General features: G+C 41.8%; 3 protein-coding genes across 5 annotated transcripts; 1 reads left to right on the top strand and 2 right to left on the bottom strand.

Annotated features, from left to right (window-relative positions):
* LOC102707372 (uncharacterized protein At4g37920) lies at nucleotides 1-3826 on the bottom strand. Its single transcript, XM_006647120.3, has 6 exons — nucleotides 3567-3826; nucleotides 1833-2239; nucleotides 1551-1722; nucleotides 974-1218; nucleotides 655-842; nucleotides 1-560 (listed from the first exon to the last, which is right to left on the bottom strand). Exons 1-6 carry the CDS (start codon nucleotides 3694-3696, stop codon nucleotides 401-403), a joined length of 1302 nt encoding a protein of 433 aa, XP_006647183.2. The 5' UTR covers nucleotides 3697-3826; the 3' UTR covers nucleotides 1-400.
* Nucleotides 3827-9228: 5402 nt separating this feature from the next.
* LOC121053478 (exocyst complex component EXO70A1-like) lies at nucleotides 9229-9849 on the bottom strand. The gene has a single exon (XM_040520434.1). The coding sequence runs from the start codon at nucleotides 9847-9849 to the stop codon at nucleotides 9229-9231; it is 621 nt and encodes a 206-aa protein (XP_040376368.1).
* A 2870-nt stretch (nucleotides 9850-12719) lies between these two features.
* Nucleotides 12720-17665, top strand: LOC102707647 (GDSL esterase/lipase At2g42990-like). 3 transcript variants are annotated; one of them, XM_015833342.2, is made up of 5 exons: nucleotides 12720-13836; nucleotides 15089-15315; nucleotides 15897-16021; nucleotides 16580-17072; nucleotides 17225-17665. In XM_015833342.2, the coding sequence occupies exons 2-5, from the start codon at nucleotides 15123-15125 to the stop codon at nucleotides 17428-17430; spliced, it is 1017 nt and encodes a 338-aa protein (XP_015688828.1). In that variant the 5' UTR covers nucleotides 12720-13836; nucleotides 15089-15122; the 3' UTR covers nucleotides 17431-17665. The 3 variants fall into 3 exon arrangements, with proteins under 3 accessions (XP_015688828.1, XP_006647184.1, XP_015688827.1); XM_006647121.3 differs by having other exon boundaries at nucleotides 12721-13836; nucleotides 15089-15384; XM_015833341.2 differs by having other exon boundaries at nucleotides 12721-13825; nucleotides 15089-15384.
* The last annotated feature ends 4163 nt before the right edge of the window (nucleotides 17666-21828 follow it).

Raw genomic sequence — 21828 nt, forward strand, 5'->3', positions numbered from 1 at the left:
GTTACCATTCAATTAATCTTGGGAGAAATACATACAACTTCAGAGAAAAAAAAAAGTTCTATACTAATGAGATGAGTTATAATAATGTTAGCCATATTTTAGCCAGCAAGCATATAAAACTTCAAAAAGTAAGGCAGAATTCTAATTGAAGATTACATTGATATATCACATGCTACAGTCTCTTTTGCATTCATACAAAGCTACATCAATCTGCATTTAATCTATCACCTATAGCCACTCTCCATTTCAAGCAGCAATGAGGCACTCAATTGGAATGATGACCAGGAATTTGTGCAGCAAGCAGAGTATAAAAGGATTTGCGATTTGTTGGATGATACTGCTTGTTGTAGAATCACTAGGAAAGTATGAATGTGAAACTCTTATGATCTAACTTAAAGAGTCAGAGGTATTTATCCTTGATAATCTTTACTATCTCTTCAACTCTTTTGATGATTTTAGGGTTCATCAAGTCCCTTGCTTGTCTAAGGAGAGTGCCTTCTCTGCTGTTATAATATGCATCAACTATAGCACTTGCCCAAGTGTGCAATGCCTCTGGACTCCTGCAGTACACCAGATGTCATCAAAACATTGCGTAAGAGAAAGAAAAAACTGCCACATATGAAAGGAAAATTTTAATATACCAAGAACACTTACGTGTATAATGTATCAACATTTTCCCCCTGAAGTTCAGGCCCAGGAGTAAATGCATCATTCAATGCACTCATGCGTTCTTCTGGATCATCAACCATTATAAGATGCTTTAATATTCTGATATCCTTTGGCATTTGTCTTTGAAGATTGGCTACTGCAGTCATGTATAGATGAAACATTATATCTTTAGCCTGCACAATGTATTGCATTTCTGTGAGCACTCAGACTGACGCATATGTAAATTAGGCATAGATATAGCATAATCATATAAGGTATTACTGCTCTATATTCCAAATGGTAATTGAATGCCTTTCCATTTTACCTCAGATTTTGTAATGTCTGTACCCTTTGCAGCTGACCAAGCTTTTGAAAGCATCAACACTAACGCAGAATCAAGTTCCTTTTTCTCAGCTAAATCATCTATCTTTCTGCATGCAGCATCTACTGAAGGTGAATTGAGTATATCTTTTAACTTCAATTCAGCAGCATTCAGAGCTTCAAGACTCCCAGAAGTGTCATCATGAGCTTGAAGGGCATCTACACAATCATTGCCAAGTTGTGCCAATTCTGCAAGCAGACAAGACAAAACAGAAAAATCAGTAACTCACAAAATACTAATGGCTGAATAACAAAACAATAGTATTTATGTTCCAACAACATAAACAGTATCAGGACCCACACTACATAGTATACAATAGCATAATCCAAGTTCAGTGAGGACTGAGCAAACTATTAGCAAAGATCTATTCATGTTAATATTGGTATATCTATATTACTTGAGATGTTACTCGTATGAAAAGTTACTGAATGCTTAATACAAAAAATGCTATGCAAATGAACAATATACGATAGAAGAAAAAGGCAAAGGTTGCAGACACAGGGTCTTGTGTGTGTCTTACCTCTCTGTTTTTCAGGGTCATCATGATAAGACTCTGCAACGTAATAGAGGTGGTTGAAAAATTCCACCGTGAAATCTTTACGGCGCTTAGCAACAACAGCATTGATTTTATCAGATGGTGTATATTTTACTACTTCAAGTAGTTCATTATGTCTTTGTACATCCTCATCTATCTGAAAAGTGAATGAGGAAGACAAACTTAAAACCTCTTATTGATAAAGGCTAAATTTAGTAATTGAAATGAAGCAGAATGGGCTTCCTACAAATCCCTAAAGTGAATCACCTCTTTTAGTTTTCTAGCAAGCCTGAGGAGATTGTGCTTCATTTCAGGGTTTGATTCTGCATCTGCTCTTTCTTGACAGCGTTTAAAAAAATGTGGCCTTATGTTATCCCATTCTCTACTGAAAGCTATCAGCTTTCTCCAATCTGTTGGAGTGGGCTTATCAACCATAAATACACCAATTAACTTGTCAGATATTTTAATCATTTTCTCATTGTCTTTAGATGTCTTATTGGTCTTGGTAACCCTTCCAGCCAGATGATCTTTATGTGATGAAACACTCATAGCAACATTTGTATATCCACTGCTTGATGGCATGTTTTCGGTATAATCATCAGGAACTGCTGTAACGTCACCAACTGCTTCCAGATTAGAGCATCGCGGTTGGACATGACTAAGAAACAAGTGACCTGCAATAAAAAAACTAACATGTTGGAGTAGAACCTTTCAATATTAGATAGATGCCCCAAATACAAAACTCCATGAGTCCATCAGGTACAGGAACAGAGCCAGTAGTTCATTACAAATGGTTACACTATTACAAAATCCAGTAATTCATGCATGCCCAACAGACTGATACAAAAGAGACTAAATGGAGGTTTGACTCGACACATGGTAAAACTGGAAGGAGTCCATTACCAGCAGGATAAAGACCTCCTTTAAAGTGGTAAAACATAGCCCCTAAATTCTTACACACTAAAACTAGAACTGCGGAGTTAAAATTTTGGGATATCCAGTTTGGTTGCAGGAAACAATCATATAGAGAGCATATGCAGGAACTACTTGCACAGTTCTAACATACAGGACATTTTATTTTCAAGACTATTGAACTTTAGAGTAGCACAAAATTTTGCAGCTACAGGACAAGTACATAAGAAGAATATAACACTGAATAAAACCTTGAAACTTCTGGATGTTGAAGCAAGAACAAGAATAAACTATCAGACTATGAGAGAAAACTACCAGACTATGCGAGGATCACAAAGTATATTTTAGTTAGAAAAAAATGGTTAATGTTCAAGTTGTAGTTTCAGAGAAGTTCCATTCTCAACAAAGGGTTAAAATCCTTAGTGTAAGTTAAACATCATACCAAACCAGAAAAACCAACCACTAAACCTTCGTCATCATCACTTTTTAGCAGCAGTAATAATTTTCTAGACTCCTTTAAGTTAAAGAGGGGGTAGTGGTGGTGAGTGGTAAACCTGCCACCACCCCACCACCAACTCTCCAAAATTCTGACATGTGGCAAAACCGTCCAACCCATCTCCAAACCAAACGTACGGTGCAACTGTAGAATTTACCAACAGATCATAGAGCTCTCAGCCATGATCATCCTTGAAATGTGCTTATAATTAATAAATAGAGCACTTTCTCTACGGGAGTGAAAACCTGGCAACTAAAACATTTAATTAATTCTAAAACTAAACTCTAAAATATGAAAGGTTTCCTCTTTGCAACGTGCCAATGTGATACTCCTGATTTCGTAGGGGGCATATTGCTACTAATTCAAAATGAAAAAAAAAACTTAAACCGGTAAGAAATGGCGACGACCGAGACCTCCCTGTTCAATACGGCTAAGGAATCTAAGAAAATGCCCAATTATGTTATCGCACAAGCCCCTGGTCGCCCAAACCATAAGCTATTCAGCCGAAAGCGAAAGCAAAGTCTGTCTCTGAGCACCTCCATCGCAGCAATACCCGACTCCTCAGATGAACCCCAAGCTGGGAACACACTAACCTTTGGAGGCGGATTGGGCGGCGGCAGGGAGGCGGAGGCGGCGGGTGAAAGGGAGGAGGGCGGGGGGCGGGGTGAGCAGGGGGAGGCTGGTGGGCGGCGCCTGGCAGGAAGGGGCGGCCGGCATCGCCATTCGCCCGCGGCCGTCTCTCGCTAGGGTTTTGAGCGAGCGAGCGAGCGAACAAGCGGGCGGCGGTGGCGGCGGCGAGGGGCAGCGGCCGCTCGGGGGATAGGACGCGACGAGGCCGCGTGGGGTGTTTCCACCCTCGCCTCAATTTGGTTTCGTTTTGTCATCTTGTCGGGGTTTGGTTCTGCGATATACCACCTCCCTCACTACTCCCCGAAATATGATCATTTTTCGTTTTTCCGTGTCTAACATTTAATCATTCGTCTTATTTGAAAAAAATTTATGGTTAATATTTTTGTTCTTACTAGATAATAAAATATGAATAGTACTTTATGTGTGACTAATTTTTTAAGTTTTTATACAAATTTTTCAAATAAGACGAATGGTCAAACATTAGACACGGAAAAACGAAAAATGATTTTATTTTGGGACGGAGATAGTAGACCCTCAAACTTAGCAAGTTTACCGAGAGAGTCTTCCTCGCAACAAAGAGCATTCTGCACTCCATCCTATGAAAAGATAATTATATCTAGATATAATATATTCTAGGACTGTAAGTTTAGATATATAATTATCCTAATTTGTTCTAATAGAGATGTAGGGTTTATTAAGGACTGTCTATAGAGCAACCGGCTGAAAATTTTATAGGTTTCAGCTGAATTTTGGATCATCAGATCAGACACGTGTCGACCATCCACTGCACTTGCTCAGAGCGCGTGGGGAGCAAACTTGCAAAGCGCGCGTGTTGTCGACTGATATTTTATACGACCCATTTTGATGTTTAGTCCTTTTTACAGGCTGACATGCATGGTATGTTTTAAGCCCAATTTCACATATTTAGACCACTAAAACTAGGGTGTAATAGGCCAGTTAAGTGGGTAACTCGGTAGGCTACCCGGTTAATTGGCCTATAAACGGACTGATGGGCCAGCTCACTTATAAAATGACACATGAACAAAAGCACAGAACTGAATGTAGTACATATCCAAAGCATGAATTATATATTTCATAAAGAATTGATCACTGCATTATGTAGAACTGTTGTTGATACTTGATAGTTCAAATGTAGTGTCATGCTAGGTGAAATTTCGACACAAAATTTAGTGAACTTAAACTAATCATACTAACCGCTAAAGTAAGAACTTCAATTACTGACCAAATACAGGCTAGCTGAAAATTTGACAAAACTAGTCTATGACTGAACTATTCAGCACTTAAATTAACTGTGTTATTCCCAACTTTATTATGGAATACAAGTTCCCCATCCAGAAAGTTTATATGTTAATTGTGGAATAAAAATTTCTCCATTCAGAGATGTTATATGTTAGTTCCTAGTCATCCAGAGAACAATTAGGTCAGATTAGTTCAGAGTGAAAATTATGGTTTAGAATGTTCAGAAAACACAGGAGCTAAGCAAAGAATTGTATGGACAAGTGCCACACTGAAATGCATGAAAGGAGAATGAAATTATGGTTTTCAGAGTGAGAGCACCAAAAGAAAAAAATACTTACAAAATAGTTATACTCACGTTGCTATAAGTTGACTGAGGTAAGGTGAAATTTAGCTCCCCTTTTGCTCACCCTCGGCTGTTCCACGACGTACAATGCTTGCATTCTAAATAAAACACACCAATTAATTGTAAATCTAAGGACATAAAATAATACAAAACAAAACGCAAAACTATGTTGGATGATTTTTTTAACAAAACATCATTAAGTCATCTGACAAAACAAACAAAATTACAAGTGAATTTAAAATAACTACATAATTTAGGAGCCAACAAAAATAACAAAACATCAATAAGTCATCTGAAATAAGTATTATTAGAAGCTGTCATAGATGAATCATTTTTTATTTTCAAAAAACAAGCTCACAAAACTAAGCACTTTTAGAAGTTGTTGGAATATTTCGTTCAAAACATAAAACAAAACTAGTATAATTACCTTCTCGGCTGCCCTATGAACAACCTGTCTTGACTCGCCAACAAAACTGGCGTATATATTTGCAATAGGCACCAGCTAATCTCTCTCTCTTTGTGGGAATGAAGAAAATGGGATCCGATTTTGCACTGTAGCAACAAGGTGTGTTTGGGGTTGGAGACAAGGACACGGAGCATACGTCTGCGCCTCTCTATTGGATCCAGGTGCACGAATCTTTGAGACATATCTAACGAACCTAAATTTGGCTGAAACAAACAAATAAAATAGCCGGCAACCGTATAGAAATTCTCTAATTTAGATTCATGTCATTATAAATTTGTCAGTTTTGAAATATGTCATTACTATTCGATTAATTGTAAGGATGTCATTTTAATTTCTGAACTATTTGAAATATGTCATTTTTGGGCCAAATTGCCATTTGCACATAACAAGGGACAGTGAATAGCAAAGGGGTAATATGGTCTAGATATTTTTTTTTAAAAAAGTACACCGAAAGGGTACGGAGTGGCATATTTCGAATAGTTCTGAAATTATAATGGCATCTTTACGATTAGTCGAATAGTAATGGTATATTTCAAAACTAGCAAATTTATAATGATATGGATCTAATTAACCCTAGAATTATGTATCACATTTAGTACTAGATTAATTTTTTTAAAGGACAGAAAGTACTTAACTTAGCGGAGATTCTCTGTAGTATGATGTTGCACGATAGTACTAATTACCTTTGAAATTTCTGCTCCCCCATCTACTTCCTCCCTCTCAAGATAAAATTTATTTTGCCAAGAAGCAAGGACTTCTCTTTAACAACTCATAGTACCTCGTTTTTAAAACGTACTAAGCGTGTTCGGTTTGCCACCACTTTCAACCATACAAATTTTGGCATTGTCAAATTATGGCGAGTTGGTGATCCAAGCAATTCCTAAATACTCTATCGTGCCTTATCATGCCAAAAATTGATGATTTTATAGAGACTTCTTTTACATAGCACCATACAAGAATAACTGGCAAGGTAACAAATCCCCATAACCAAATTTTGGCACTACCAAACTTGCCAAATTTCAGAAAATGGTTAATTTTGGTATCAAACTGAGGATCAGTCATGTAGTTCTAATAATTTAGCATTTTTAAATAGTTTTTATAAATCCTCTCTTTGTGTTTAAGTAAATGATGTAGTTGACATTTGAACATGATGTTTGAGCATTCCTCCTATTCATAAAAAGCTATACAAGCACTGCTATTTTGTTAGACATGACTAATCTTTTATATTTATATAAAATCTTTAATACAAGATAAGTGGTCAAGCACTATGTCTAAAAGTTAATATTGTTATCTATTTAAAAGTTAATATTGTTACTCCCTCCGTTTCACAATGTAAGACTTTGTAACATTCTTAGGTTCATATATGCTAATGAATTTAGATTCATATATAAATTATATACATCCATCAAGGAATGAATTTAGGCAAAGTTAGAAATTCTTACATTGTGAAACGGAGGTAGTATCTATTAAAAATATAGAGACAGTATGACTCTTCTCATATATATGTTCCTGAGTTTTTATCTTGATCGTCTCTATACCCATTTATATTAGTTGTCCATCAATTGACCGTTAGATATTTCTAAAATAACTATATTATTCGTCTCTCGTACTTATTTGTTACCTGCTCCATATATTTTTATGTAAAAAGTTTTTAACTTATACTAAAGGATATGATCATTTAATGCTAAACTTAAAAAATTAAAATTTTGAATTGTAAAATTATGATTAAATCCATTCATTAGTTTTACCATAAAATTAAGTACTAGAACCATGCATTATTTAGGTTTAAATTTTTGGGAAGACGTATGAAATTCATGAAATTTTATATTAAATTTATTTAAAAAATTTAATATGTTTTGTATTGGTGATAACATGATTTCATCTTTTTTTACAATGAATCTTTTTTCACTACATTTTCATTGAAAAGTAACTTTCAAATTTGATGCGGAGCTACAATAAATCTTTTTCAATGTCAATGAAATTGTGTTTCATTTTTTCTAAAATTCATAACAAATATTTGGTAATTTATCTCTTGTTACTTTTTATAACCCAATAATTATATATCAAACATTTCTAGCTTTTAGCATTATAAGAAGGAACATAAAGTCATTTTCTACATTAACTATGGTCAAACTAATGATCAATTCATGGAAAGAGTTAAAATAAAAACTCAGATGTATATAAGAAATCAAGAAGATCTTAGAGGCTTAGAAATGACGGGGTAAAATTACGTGAGCATGTAGCGAATTGGCTCGTAACTAAACTATGGACACGCTTCAAATGCAAATCCCAACAAACTAAGATTACACGTACGCTTCATGGCTAGTATTCCAGTTCATATTTAAATTCAATAGAAAAAAAAGTCTCATATTTGTTTGTCCATCAGGCGATCAGAGCAATGGAGAACGATAGTGATTAGTGAAAGGCGGAGGACTAGAGCCTGGAGGAGGCCGTCGGCGACCCGCGATGTCGTCAAAGACGGCGACCCGGACTACGCCGACGACGCTGGCCGCTCGGATGGCTGGTATCCGGTAGGAGGTCGATCGCTACGCGCGGGCGGTGAACAAGTTCCGGGACCAATCAGACGAGCTCTGCCTGCGACCAAGTCGGCCAAGTCGAGGATCAGCTCTGGGACCAAGTTGACGACGACGACGGTGACCACCATCGCATCTCCATCAGCATCGAAGACGACGCCGACGCCGAGCTGCTACGATGGGGCCGTCGAAAATATAAGCACGTAGGACCCAATTACAATACCTATGTACGACTGAAATATTACGACCATTGATTAGACAAAAGAGGTCAAGTGAGTGGGACTGTGGTCGTTGAATGGTCGAGTCGTACATAAGTCAGATAATTGAGTCATACACATAGCAATTTCCATGATTTAATCTATCCCTTAAATAAATCATGGTATTGTATAACGAAAGCATGACAACAAATGGATCAACCAATATTAATAGATTAAATACAATAATCGAAACATGTATAAAAAAGTTACACTCAAATGGATTAAATATATACAATATTAGATTAAACATAATTAACTTGTATCGAAGGTTGTTCTGAGAAGGAGGATTGGTTGCAGCACAGACAACTCGCGGCAGAAGATGCAGATGACTGACGAGCTGCAACCAGCGAGGAAGAAGAGCCGCAGTGGATGAACAACAAGTAATCGCGCGGAATACTTCCCAAAAACCTTATTCGTGCTCTCCCAGTGCAATAAGGACAATCGATGGGAACGTAGTAAAGAGAAAAATGCAAACCTTATATTTTTTTTCACCCACCTTGTGAAGAGATAGCATATAAGAGGTGTGATCAGTATGCCTTACGCATCACAATTGAACTGGATAGGCCACGTGTAATTAAATATATATCCACAAGTCATCCGTGTTAAACATCATTAGCCAAAGATAGCACTATTTTAGACTGCGCAAGTTTAGCGCAGTATCTACCAAATTAACTTCAATCTGTAAAACCATACTCAAAATCCATCTGATCGTCTCATCTAATCATCCACGAATGCAAGTTGTCACCGAAAACATGCACGCCCTTGTCACCCTTCATACAGCTCCGACAGCCGCTCCTCCATCTCCTCAGCACTAAACCTGACAAACTCCGGGAGAACCCTCCGGCGGCGCTTCTCCAAGAACTCACGGTAGGCCGGAACGATCGTTCCCGCCACGGCGCGTCGCATGCGGTCGCGGAGCTGGCCGTCTTCCACCTTCCATGCCCTATGGATGCTCCACGTCTCCTCGAATTCCACGTTGAATCTTGTGATCATCGTCCGCGCCGCGGCCGCCGGCGACGGCGACGACGACGTAGCTCGGGCGCCAAAGCAGATCAGAGGAATTCTGGATGTTCCGGCATGGTGGTCTCCGTCGTCGTCGTCGGCGGCTTCTTGGAAGCAGGACAGGAGGGGTTCCCACGACGCGGCGAGGTACCTCGCGATGTGGCCGTCCAGCTGCTCCCGGCGCTCCAGGATCCAGCCATGGCCGAGCAGGAGCCTCATCGTCTCTGAGCTCTCGGCTTGTTTGAGCACGTGGTGCGCGTTGCTCGCCATGAACAGCCACTGCAGCCCTTGCTGCTGCTGCTGGTGCTGCCGCCTCGATTTCTTGTGCAAGGATGCGTCCAAGGAGGAGATGAGGGAGATGACTACGTCCTTCAGGCTCTCCATGCCTCGCTCTGGGTTGTCGCCGACGAGGATCATGCTTAGCAAGCTGCTATGACTGAGCAGCAGCTTGATGTAATCGAGGAGATATCGGGTGATTTCGTCGACGCCGCCGGCGGCGGTTGATCCGGCGTGTTTGGAAGAGCGAGCAGAGATCCTTGCGACGAGCACCGAGAGGGTGGTCTTGATCGTCATCCTCAGCGCCAGCAGCGTGCCATCGAACCGGGCGGAGAAGCTGCCTCCGCGCTCGACGGACAGCTGCTCCAGGAGGCAGGAACGACGCGAGGGAGAGGTCGAACAGGTCGGCAAGCGGGTCGTACATGCGGAGCAGCAGGAGGAGGGTGTCGGGGTGCGGCGTGATGGTGGCGTCGGCGATCTGCGTGATGTACCGCAAGCCGAGATAGGCCGCCACCGCCCTCGGCCGGAAGAACGCGGCGTCGGCCGGAGACGGAGAGCCGCCGCCACCGCCGCACAGGGACGTGATCTCCAGGTGAACCCTGTGGATGGAGTCGCGGAGCTTGATCAGCTTCCAGAACACCACCCTCGGGTCGGGCGAGCCGAGCAGGGAGCGCAGCGGTGCCTCTGGGCTCGTCGTCGTCGACGCGGCCTCGCACGCGCGGCGGAGGCGCTCGTCGACCAGAGCGGCGTAACCATCCGGCGGCGAGGCGGCCGCCGTCCGTGGCGGGGTCAGGTGGAGACAGCGATACTCCAAGAAGGTGACCAAGCTGGAGTAGGTGCTGCGGATGCCCAGGGCGGAGGTGGTGTCGCTGTCGCTGGTGGGGAAGGCGAAGAGCACCGGCGGCGAGTCCTTCCAGGAGATGATGCTCTCGGCGGCGGCCATGCCTGGCTGCTCGATCGGTGCTCGTACTCCACCTACTAACTAAGACTATGACTATCGGTCAAACTCCCATTGCCACCGATGGTGGTTTATCTTCTCAGCACGGCGTGCTTCATCAAAAAGAAAAGCGAAGGGATTGACTATTTGTCAATACCCCTGATTTCCTTTTTAATAAGAAATTGCATCTTTATATCACTAGTGCACTCCTTACAGTTGTCTACGTGCCGTTTAGAATCAATCAATTAAGTATAGGTTTGTACAAGTATATAATCCTCGTCATTTTGGACAACCTTTAAGATTTCTATTAATATATATTTATATATAAAAGTAAACAAATGTTTAATCTTATAAAATATTTTTTATGACTCGTCTAGTGTTTTTAAACTAAATATTTTAAAGTTATTACTGGTCAAAGTTTAAAAAGTTTGACTATACTATATCCAAAACAACTCTTATCTAAAACAATAAAGAATTATGAAACTAATTGGAGGAAGTAAATTGTTTTCTACCGCCATTAAGTTTCCTTCAGCAGCTTTAACCATTTTAAAATTCCGAAAACTGAAAATGATCAAAAGTGCAAAGACATGGTAGCCGAGCTGGTGACAATGGCCGGGCCCAGCACAAATGATCATAAGACCTTGTTCGTGCCGGGCCGGCACAAAGCTCGGTCCAGGCCACAATCGCCACGGGTCGTCGTCGTCGCCCCACTCTGATACTCGCTGCCGTGCCGGCAGTCGCCATGGATCCTCAGCAACTCCGGGCTCTCGCCGCGACGCCATGGGTCGAAGAAACCGCTCTGCCTCCACGAATTGCCGACAAGCAGAGACCGCGCGGCGCCGCGCCGCCCCTCGATCGCGCGTGACGCGCTGCGTGGAGACAGGCGGTCATGGCCGAGCCGAACGCCGGCGACGGACACACGACCCGACGCCATGGCCCCATGGGCTGCTCGTGAGGAAGCCCGACGAGCTCGCTGGTTGGCGGTGGTTGCGCTAAAGTCAAATGCAAATTTGCAATACCAATCGTGTCTCCGTTGTTAAAGGAGTGGTGCTGTAAGCATATCCCAGTGCTATAAATATTTATTGAGAGAATCCGGTGCCACTAAAATTATACATTATACCCGGTTCTTACTATGTCATGCAAAAAATCAAACTTCACTCTATATCATTCACTTAATTTTTTCTTCTTTACGTGCCACTGCGGTTAAGTTTTTCATTCAACTCTATTAACTTTTTTTTGCTTCCGTTACTTCTATGCCACTGCACGTCAAATGACCCAAAACATGAAATTGAAAATTGATATTTTCGAATAAAATTTGAAATTACGACAGTAGAATTGAAAATTGATATTTTCGAATAAAATTTAAAAATTGATTTTTTTCAGATAAATTTAAAATGACCCGCAATATAGAATTGAAAATTTAAAAAATATCAATTTCCCTACTTAGAATTTTTTAGAGATTTTGTGTCACTTTGTTTACTCGTTTATTTTTTTCAGAGATTTAAAACTATTTTAGTTTTTGGAATTTTTCAAAAGGTTTAAAAAAGATACCCAGACTGTGATAGTTAGAGACTGAGGTCAAATATTGCTCTTTAGTACTTTTCAAAGTAGAGAAATTGACATTTTTCAAATTTTCAATTCTATGTTGCGGGTCATTTTAAATTTATCCGAAAATATCAATTTTCAAATTTTATTCAAAAATATTAATTTTCAATTTTGGTGTCTTAATTTCAAATTTTATTTAAAAATACCAATTTTCAATTCTATGTTTGGTATGTATAGAATGAACGTAAGCAAAATAAGTTAATGGAGTTGGATGGAAAACTTAACCGCAGTGGCACGTAAGGAAGAAAAAATTAAGTGAATGACATAGAGGGAAGTTGGATTTTTTGCACGATATAGAAGAAACCAGGGATAATTTTAGTGGGATAGAGGAATTCTCTCTGTATATGATGATATTGAATTCAAGAATATAGACCTTTTGGGGCACAACGGCAAAGCTTAGATGGGCCGGAAGCGTGATACGCTCCGTGTCGCTGTATTTCGGCCCATCCCGCTGGATTTGGAAGCGTGGCCGTGTGGGCCCCGCACGCTCGCCGTCGAGGTTCCTCGTCTTCTCTCGCCACCGTCTTCACCGCCACCGCCGGTGCCGCCGCCGGCCGGGGCGGGGGGCAGGGGTGGCGGTGGGAGCGGCTTCCCTCGCTCTCCTTCTCCCTGCGCCGGCCGGATAACTCCACTCCGCGCCCATCTCCGGCGGTCGTCGCGCGAGATTCCGGCAAGGCGGTAACCGCGCGCCACTGGCTTGGGGTCGGAAGGAGTGGGCGGCAGCGGATGATGCGGCTGCTAGCGTCTTCCACTCCAGGACGCCCTCCTCTGCGAGCGCGCGCGGTGCTTTCTCTCCGGACCAGTACCATGACCCTCGGTGGGTCGCGCGAGATTCCGGCAGGCGGCAACCTTGCGCCACTGGCTTGGGGTCGGAAGGAGTGGGCGGCAGCGGATGATGCGGCTGCTAGCGTCTTCCACTCCAGGACGCCCTCCTCTGCGAGCGCGCGCGGTGCTTTCTCTCCGGACCAGTACCATGACCCTCGGTGGGTCGCGCGAGATTCCGGCAGGCGGCAACCTTGCGCCACTGGCTTGGGGTCGGAAGGAATGGCCGGCAGCGGATGATGCGGCTGCTAGCGTCTTCCACTCCAGGACGCTCTCCTCTGGGAGCCCGCGCGGTGCTTTCTCTCCGGACCAGTACCATGACCCTCGGTGGGTCGCGCGAGATTCCGGCAGGCGGCAACCTTGCGCCACTGGCTTGGGGTCGGAAGGAATGGCCGGCAGCGGATGATGCGGCTGCTAGCGTCTTCCACTCCAGGACGTTCTCCTCTGGGAGCCCGCGCGGTGCTTTCTCTCCGGACCAGTACCATGACCCTCGGTGGGTCGCGCGAGATTCCGATCGGCGGCAACCGCGCGCCACTGGCTTGGGGTCGGAAGGAATGGGCGGCAGCGGATGCTGCTGCTGCTAGCGTCTTCCACTCCAGGACGCCCTCTTCTGCCAGCGCGCGCGGTGCTTTCTCTCCGGACCAGGAACATGACCTCTCCCTGGCATGGCAAGCAGCTGGAGGAGATGATGCCTTGCTGCAATCACCTCTTGGACTCTCGGTGGGTGGCTGGTAGGTTCAGGCGTCTTGCGGTTCGTTCTCTTGTGTGCTCATGTGATCCATGGACGGGCAGCGTGTTACATTTGATTAAAATCTAGGGATTTCAAGCTTTGCTCATTAGATTCTCTGCACAAACTTTTGTGCTCTATGGGAATTATCAGGCTCTTGGCTGAAATACCTGCTCCTGTGTGAATGCTGCTCTTGAATGGTACAGAGGCCAGCTAGTTCTACCTCAATTTGATTTTTCTAATTCTATTATGATTTTTGAAATATTCTATGTAGGCCAAGAGATTGAGGTTAGAGTCATATTCAGCTGTGCACTATGGGAATTATTGAGCTCTTGGTTGACATAGCTCTTATGTGCCTATGCTGTTATTGTAATCTAGTAATGAGGCTGCTAGTTCCACCTCAATTTGATATTCTATTCTGATATCTTGATGAACAATGGGATTTTAAATTTATAATTGATTTATCAAATTTTGTAGCTCCAAATTGATGGTTCAATCTGAAAGTTCAATGTCTGACGCAATGCCCAGTACCCATTTTTTTGGATCAGTAAAAATGCACCTTGCTTCATAGATTTAGCAGTGGGTGTTACCAGTAATAGGGGGTTATTATTTTACTGGTGTTTTTGGTTAACCGAAAAAACTACAACTCCCATGCGGGCTCTTACTGGCTTACACTGTCTTAGGCATTCATTATACGAAAACTACAAATCTCAACTACTACATAAAAGTTCTATTTGAAGGTAGATACACATAGAACTTCATAGTTGGTCTTTCTCTAATGCAATCTCTCCCAGCACTCAACTCCAGCCGTACCTCTGTGGGTTCCTCCACAACTGTAAATGCCTTGCTTCTTTCCGCTGGAAAGACTCAGCTCATAGTGGATGTATTGATCACCCTTAATTTAACTCCCCATGCGCTTACCCTGAATAAATCAACTTCGACTACGTGGGCCAAGAGATTGAAAATATAGCTATACGACTTAGCTTTTAAGGTTTGAGGTTGCCGAATTTTCACTCTGAAGCATGAGCCATGTGATGAGGAGTTACTGAAGAAGTATGTGTCATATCGCCATACTTGACTTTGACTTTCATGCCATCAATTTAATTAAGACCATGAACTTTGAATCTTTGATGATATACTTTACTCTTTGTTTGTGCATATAAATACCTAGCTAGCTGTACATGTACTTCCTATCAATCATCAGTTCAATCATATATGTTTGTTTTACATTAATGTTGTATAACAACATATTGCAGTAGCACTGTGCCTGAGTATTAGTGTGTTCAGTTGATGATGATGATGGAGCACTTCAGGATCAAAGTTCTAAGCCTTGTGATAGTGACATCCTTTCAAATGCCTGGCCCTGTTCAAGGCCACAAGACAGTGGTACCGGCGATCTTTGTGTTCGGGGATGGCATGCTAGACGTTGGCAACAACAACTACGTGCCGTCCGATGCTCAACAGGCTGACTACCCCTACTATGGTATTGACTTCCCTGGCTCCAATCCCACTGGAAGGTTCAGTAATGGATACAACATGGCTGACTTCATTGGTAATTTAAGTGATTTTGATCGATCATACTTCCCTCGTTTCTTTTACACATATGCCGTCATTAAATTGTATTTTGTGTCCCAGTTTTTTCATATAGTGATTTGTCAATTGGATGTGCAATGATGGTTATTATACCTTTTTTTTTTGCTTTATAACAGATTTTTGAAGTGTTTATAATTCAATTCTTTTCAAGCAGTTAGAATTAATGTTAATTTGTAGTGCGGTTGTTGCTTTATACCGCTATTGACTGTCACAAGACAGTAGCAAATTAAAGGTAGTAGTGTTTTTGTGGTGTGTATACATACCATGAATTATGGTACAGAAATACTTTTTGTGGCAAAATGTTTCGTTTTATTTTTTACACATGATGTATTGCTATTACATTGATATGATTCTATATTTTGAGGATGCTAGGAGCACATATAATCAAGTAATTCTTTTATCTAAGAAAAATACCCAAGTTAATTTTTGGTGGATGCATGCAACTTTAATTGGTTTATGCCATACATGCAGCAAGGGATATGGGATTCAAGATGAGCCCTCCAGCCTATCTGTCACTTAACACATCTATAAAAATGAATGCCAATTTCACCGGAGTGAACTATGCTTCAGGAGGTGCTGGGATTCAGACCATCATAGTAAGTTCACAAATACATGCTTACATGCAAATTAAACCGTAACATTAATTGTGAAAGCTACCATGGTATCAAGAAATGTATATTTGCCAATTTAGTAGTGTAGGCATAATGGAATGATTGCATATCATTAATTATCAGAAGCAGGATATTTCCTGATGGCTAATTAATGATAATGGCAAAAAAGAGAGTAGTTTGAGCTCGTCGGGGTTGTACTTTTCACAAATTTTCTGATGGTAACATAAGGAGATATTAACACCAATTAATATCATCTCTGACAGTCAAGTCACTGATAGCTTCATCTTTTGCTGGGCCATGCCATGGGCAATTTACAATTTTCGTTTTGCTAAAGAAAATAAGCTCTTTGCTATCAGGAAGATTCTCAGCATTACTACAAACTGATGAATTTCATGGTTATACTGTACACGCATGATAAGAATTTGGGTTGTCGGATCTGCTAGCAAAAGAGTTTATAAACATTTGGAAGGCCATATAACTGATGAAAAATATTGGGTTCTCCTTGGACATAACCTCAATTGATGCTATAATTTAAATATGCAGAACGATGAAGCAACGATTCCATTCCATTACCAAGTGAGCAACTTCAATGACACGGTAAGCCAGATGGAGGCTAACCTTGGTCACCAGAAGTTGAGCAAGCTGTTGGCCAAATCCTTATTCCTGATCAGCATTGGCACCATGGACCTATCCGTAAATATCTGGATGCTATCAAGACATTCCCCTAGGCCATCACCGTTCAATATTCCGAATACTCTTTCCTCCTACAAGGCCATAATCATGCAGTTGTATGGCCTGGGTGCAAGGAAGTTTGGGATCATCAACATCCAGCCCTTTGGCTGCCAGCCATGGGCGAGGCAGAACTCGAATGACCATGTCCAATGCAATGACACCATGAACAATCTTGCTAGGGAATTTAATGATGGCCTCAAGCCCCTCTTTTCCAATCTTAGCTCTGAGCTGAGTGGTTTATCCTACTCCATTGCCGACTTCTACGCCTTCTCAAATGCCATCTTCATGAACCCATTGGCTTATGGTAAGTCGACCAAAATTAATATTGAATATCTTTATGGGGTTGGGATAGGATCATGAGATGGACTGAATTACCGAGACACCAAACATGATAGTACCGATTGTGATTATACTTTTAACGTGCATATTTATTGTGTTTATATTTTGTACGTGCAGGGTTTGTGAACGTCAACAGCACATGTTGCAACCCTCCCTGCACACCTGAGAATGAACCACCCTGTGAAAACCGTAAACAGTACTGGTTTTGGGATCTCAGTTACACGACGGAGCGAGCTGCTAAGCTAGCCTCCTGTGCATTTTACGACGGCCCTGCCCGGTTCACCATGCCGGTTAACTTCAAGCGATTGATTAAGATTAAATGATTTTGCATCGATCGTATTTTTCTATCTTGCAAGTCCACTGACGAGGAGTTCATCAGGTTGTTTATGTGTGTATGTGCTATATCCTTAATCTTTCATCTTCTACGTATGTTTGGATTGGTGCACATCTTTATCATATGATACATGGTATGAATTTGAGTAGATGTATGCATGCCGTTGATCGAGAAGGATAAACTCGACTATATATGACGAACTTTTATCTTGGTGTTTTGTTTCAGTGAGAGTTGTCTTGGATATTTTGGTTTCAGTAAGTTTGTTCTCATCATGTCATCTGTGGCATTCAAAATGTGATTTGAGACTCCAGAAGGATATGAATGAGCCAACGCTGTCATACTAGTAACATGATCTTTGAGCCAACCATACTGGAGTAGTTACACATTTTTATTATTTTTGGACCATTTTTTAAAAATTTGAAAGTAAAATCTTCCAAAACTTATTTTTAAATCTATAAAAAAAAATTTGCCACACCACCATGCCTAACATGATCTAATAACAACGCGACGCTATGATCATTTGGTGAGGTAAAGAGAACATTTTTGCCACGCAACCGTGTTTGGCATTACCAATTAACACACATTATGATCACAGTGAGTGAGATACAATAGACCATTTTTTTACCATGCTTTCGTACCTGATCAAATAACAATGCCACGCTATGATTAGCTGGTGAGGTGGAAGAGAACATTTTTTTTACCGCACTAGCCTGGCATGATCAAATAACACCGCCACGCTATGATCAGTTGATAAGGTAGAAGAGAACAACTTTTAGCAAGCCACCGTGTCTGGCATAATCAAATAACATTGCCATGTCATGATTAGAAATGGCAACGGATAAATACTCATCGGGTACTGATACCCTAGACCCATACAAAATTTCGTACCATCAAAATATCCATACCCGTCACGGGTACGAAAATTTTTCCATGTCCATACCCGCGTGGGTAAACCTTACCCGTCGGGTTACCCATATACCCACAACAATTTAAAACAATCTAAATTACATAGTTTCCATACAGTATATTACAATAGACGCTAGATACTAAAAACATCACACATTCATATAGTATAGTGGAAAATGTATGAATTGTTTAAATACCTATGGTTTTGGTTAATTTAGCTAAGCTAATTTGATATTGGACCATGACGCGTATTTAAACTTGCAGGTATTTATTATCCATGGATAAACGGGTATAGGGATCATAAGAACGTTTCCATACCCGCGTATCCATCGGGTGAAGGTATTTGCCCGATTACTTACCCACGGGTAATATATTTAGTTCATACCCATATCCTAATAGAGTAAATACCATCGGTCTCGGTTCGCGGGTCCCCGTTGTCATCTCTAGTCATGATGTGTTTGCATGCTTGTATTCTTCTATCAGCCAAACTAGTGTGGCCAATATTTTTCTGTCACGCCACTCTCGCTAGCAGGATGAAATAACGTTATGTTTAGTTTAAATATAAAAAGGTTTAAAATTAAAATTTCAGTGGTTACTAGTAACAGACTCGTTTAGAAGAAAAGTAAAAAAAATATATATGCTCACCCCCGGAGTAGCAAAGTGCAAAGATGAAAGAGAATGACATTCTTTAATTTATAAGTACTAATTAATTATTAAGGAATTCGTCAGTTGCGTGGGGAAAAAAAACCAATCAAATTTTGGATAGCTCAGAATCTCAGATCACGCCAATATTCATCTCTTTCGCCCATGAGTTCATCGTTATCTTCTTAGTTAGGCCTGTTCAAGTCCAGTCCAACCAAAAAAAGCCCGAGCCCATCCTTACCCCCACCATGCACCATCCGGATTTTGAACGGGCCTATTCTCAGTTGCCTAAAACCAAAACGAAAATCAGTCAAAATTTGGATGAGTAACATCGTGCCAATCCTCATGCATCAATGATAAACATCATCTCTTTCACGTCCGCCATCCTCCACACCCTTCGTCCTCTCCTGCACGAGCCATTACAGCCCCAGCGTGCCACCTCCTGGGCTTCCCGCACTAACGACCCTGTCAAGCTGCCCTCCCCTATTCCCATTCCCTTACCAGTCTGACTATAGCACGGCATGTCGTGCGAACAAAAAAGCATAACGGCATGATGGCTGGTCTTCAAAAAAAAAAGAAAAAAAAAGCCACCCGCCCGAGCCTCCAAGCATCGGTGCGCTGCCACATCTCGCATTGTCGTCTCCGACGCACCGCTTCCTCACTGTGATAAATTATAAACTAAATGATACGGATTGGTACCATCCAATATCATCGTCGTTGCGCGACAAAGGCAACACGGATAGCGCGACGGAGTGCTGGGGAGGCACAGATGACAGACGGATATCAACGTTGGCGGTGAGGCGAGCAGAGGGAAGCAACGTGGACGGAGATCAGCACCGGAGGTGTTGCAAGCAAAGATCAGTGCTGACGGGAGTGGCGCGGCGCGGAGATGAGACGCGCGGGGAGCAGTGTTGGCAGCGGCAACACACGAGCACTGGGGAGTGCCGGTGGGGAAGGTGCAAGGAGAAACAGTGTCGGCATGCATTGGAGGAGAGGGGTGTGGCGCAAAGGAGCGACGTCGCCGGCATGAAGACGCTCCTGTCTAAACGGACCGTCGTAAGCTAGTATTTTTGTTCCCTTATCTATGTTATTAAACATAAACATAAAGGGAAGATTTATTAATCTTAGTCAATTACATTAAGATGATATTATTTATAATATCATTTTTACCTTTGAATTACTAGAATATACTCTCTCTGTTTTAGAATAAAGCATTGCTCTTTTCATCCAAAATATAAATGTCCTTAATTACCTTCTTAATCCTCTCCATGGCATACTCACCACCCTGACAAGCTTAGGTACGTAGGAAAAGAAAAAAAAATGAAGTTCTCCTGGATGTCAAAATTTCTGACGTTCTTGCTTTCAAACGCAGGGAAAGGGAACTTTTTCCTTTAGTTCTCCTTTGCTCCATTCCTCCTATCCAAACGGTGCTAAAGTAAAATTTCCTGCGGTTTTCAGATTCTTTGCTTTTCCTCCATTTCTCCCCAAATACAAACAGGTCCTAATAATAATCATTTCTTCCTGGCCATTGCATTTAGAGATGCAGTCATAAATTACAGATAACCATTTAGAGATGCAGTCATAAATTACAGATAACTAAAGGTGTGTTTGGTTGATGGTCAAGGTGAGATAGGATATAGCCATTCATATTTTAGAGATACAATTATCTAAATTTATGTTATGTTTTGTTTAGTTGGATGGATGGGGGACATATTTAATTTCTCATAAATAATAATATTAATTAATCAACATAGATTTTATCCTAATTATTACAAATTAACAATGAAATATATCTATCATCACTAATTAGCACTAATTTAAACAGGGTAATTACTAATTAATAACAAAACATGCTAATTATCCTTAAACAATCACTAATGATCACTGTTAGTGAAGGTGGATGAGCTCATCCAGCTAATTTGGTTGGATATATCCATCTAGCATCTTCATGGAATATTTCCTTCTTGGGCCATCCAATCTAGCTTCACCTATAAACCAAACGCATGAAAAAACTGGACGGTCATCTCTCATCTAGAGATGTTCTCTCCACCAAATATACCCTAAAGTATTCAAAGTATGGTTACTCCCCCTATATGTCACATAGATGAAACCACTACAGAGACTATTTCTTTTACAGTGAAAGCCACTTTAAATAAGACCCACGATAATTTTAAATGGAACCCACAACCTCTCCCTCTCCCCTCGCCGTTCACTCCCTCCTCCCTCTCCCTACCCCTCGCCGCTCCCTCCCTCTCCCAGCCGCTCCCCCCGCTTATCTCTCTTCCCGTTGGTCTCTCATCACCGCGCCCTTCTCTCTCCCCACAACGACGACGCCACCACCGCCGGCGCAGATCTCATGACACCATCGTCATCGGCATGGATCTGGTGGCCCTTGTGACAACGATGACGATGGCAGCCCTTGCGACGACGATGACAATGGCGTGAATCTTACGGGAGGGCAACTGAGATACACAGCGGGGAGACGAGGTCATCCAGTGCACACCCCTAGCGGCTCCCTCACCAAGCTCTAGGCGAGGGTGCCCGTCCCTCCGCCAAGGCGCAAGGGTCTTAGCAAATATGCTCGGTTAGCACTCTCTTTCCTCCGTGGTAGGCTGAGAGCATGCACCAAATCAAATAATCAATGCATTGTGAATGGTCTAAGTAGCAGCAATCCCCAAATCAACAGGGTGCATGTCGGCTGGGGGATGTACATACTATTAGAGACAATGAAACAGCAACCACCTCAGTTTCACCATTTCGTCATGCTCTACTGATCAACGGTTGCAAGTTACAAGGACGAAGACATAATGCCTCACATCTCAAAATGTGCACAATGCAA

The sequence above is a fragment of the Oryza brachyantha genome, chromosome 2, assembly GCF_000231095.2.
Source record: "Oryza brachyantha chromosome 2, ObraRS2, whole genome shotgun sequence".
In the NCBI taxonomy this organism is placed as follows: domain Eukaryota; kingdom Viridiplantae; phylum Streptophyta; class Magnoliopsida; order Poales; family Poaceae; genus Oryza; species Oryza brachyantha.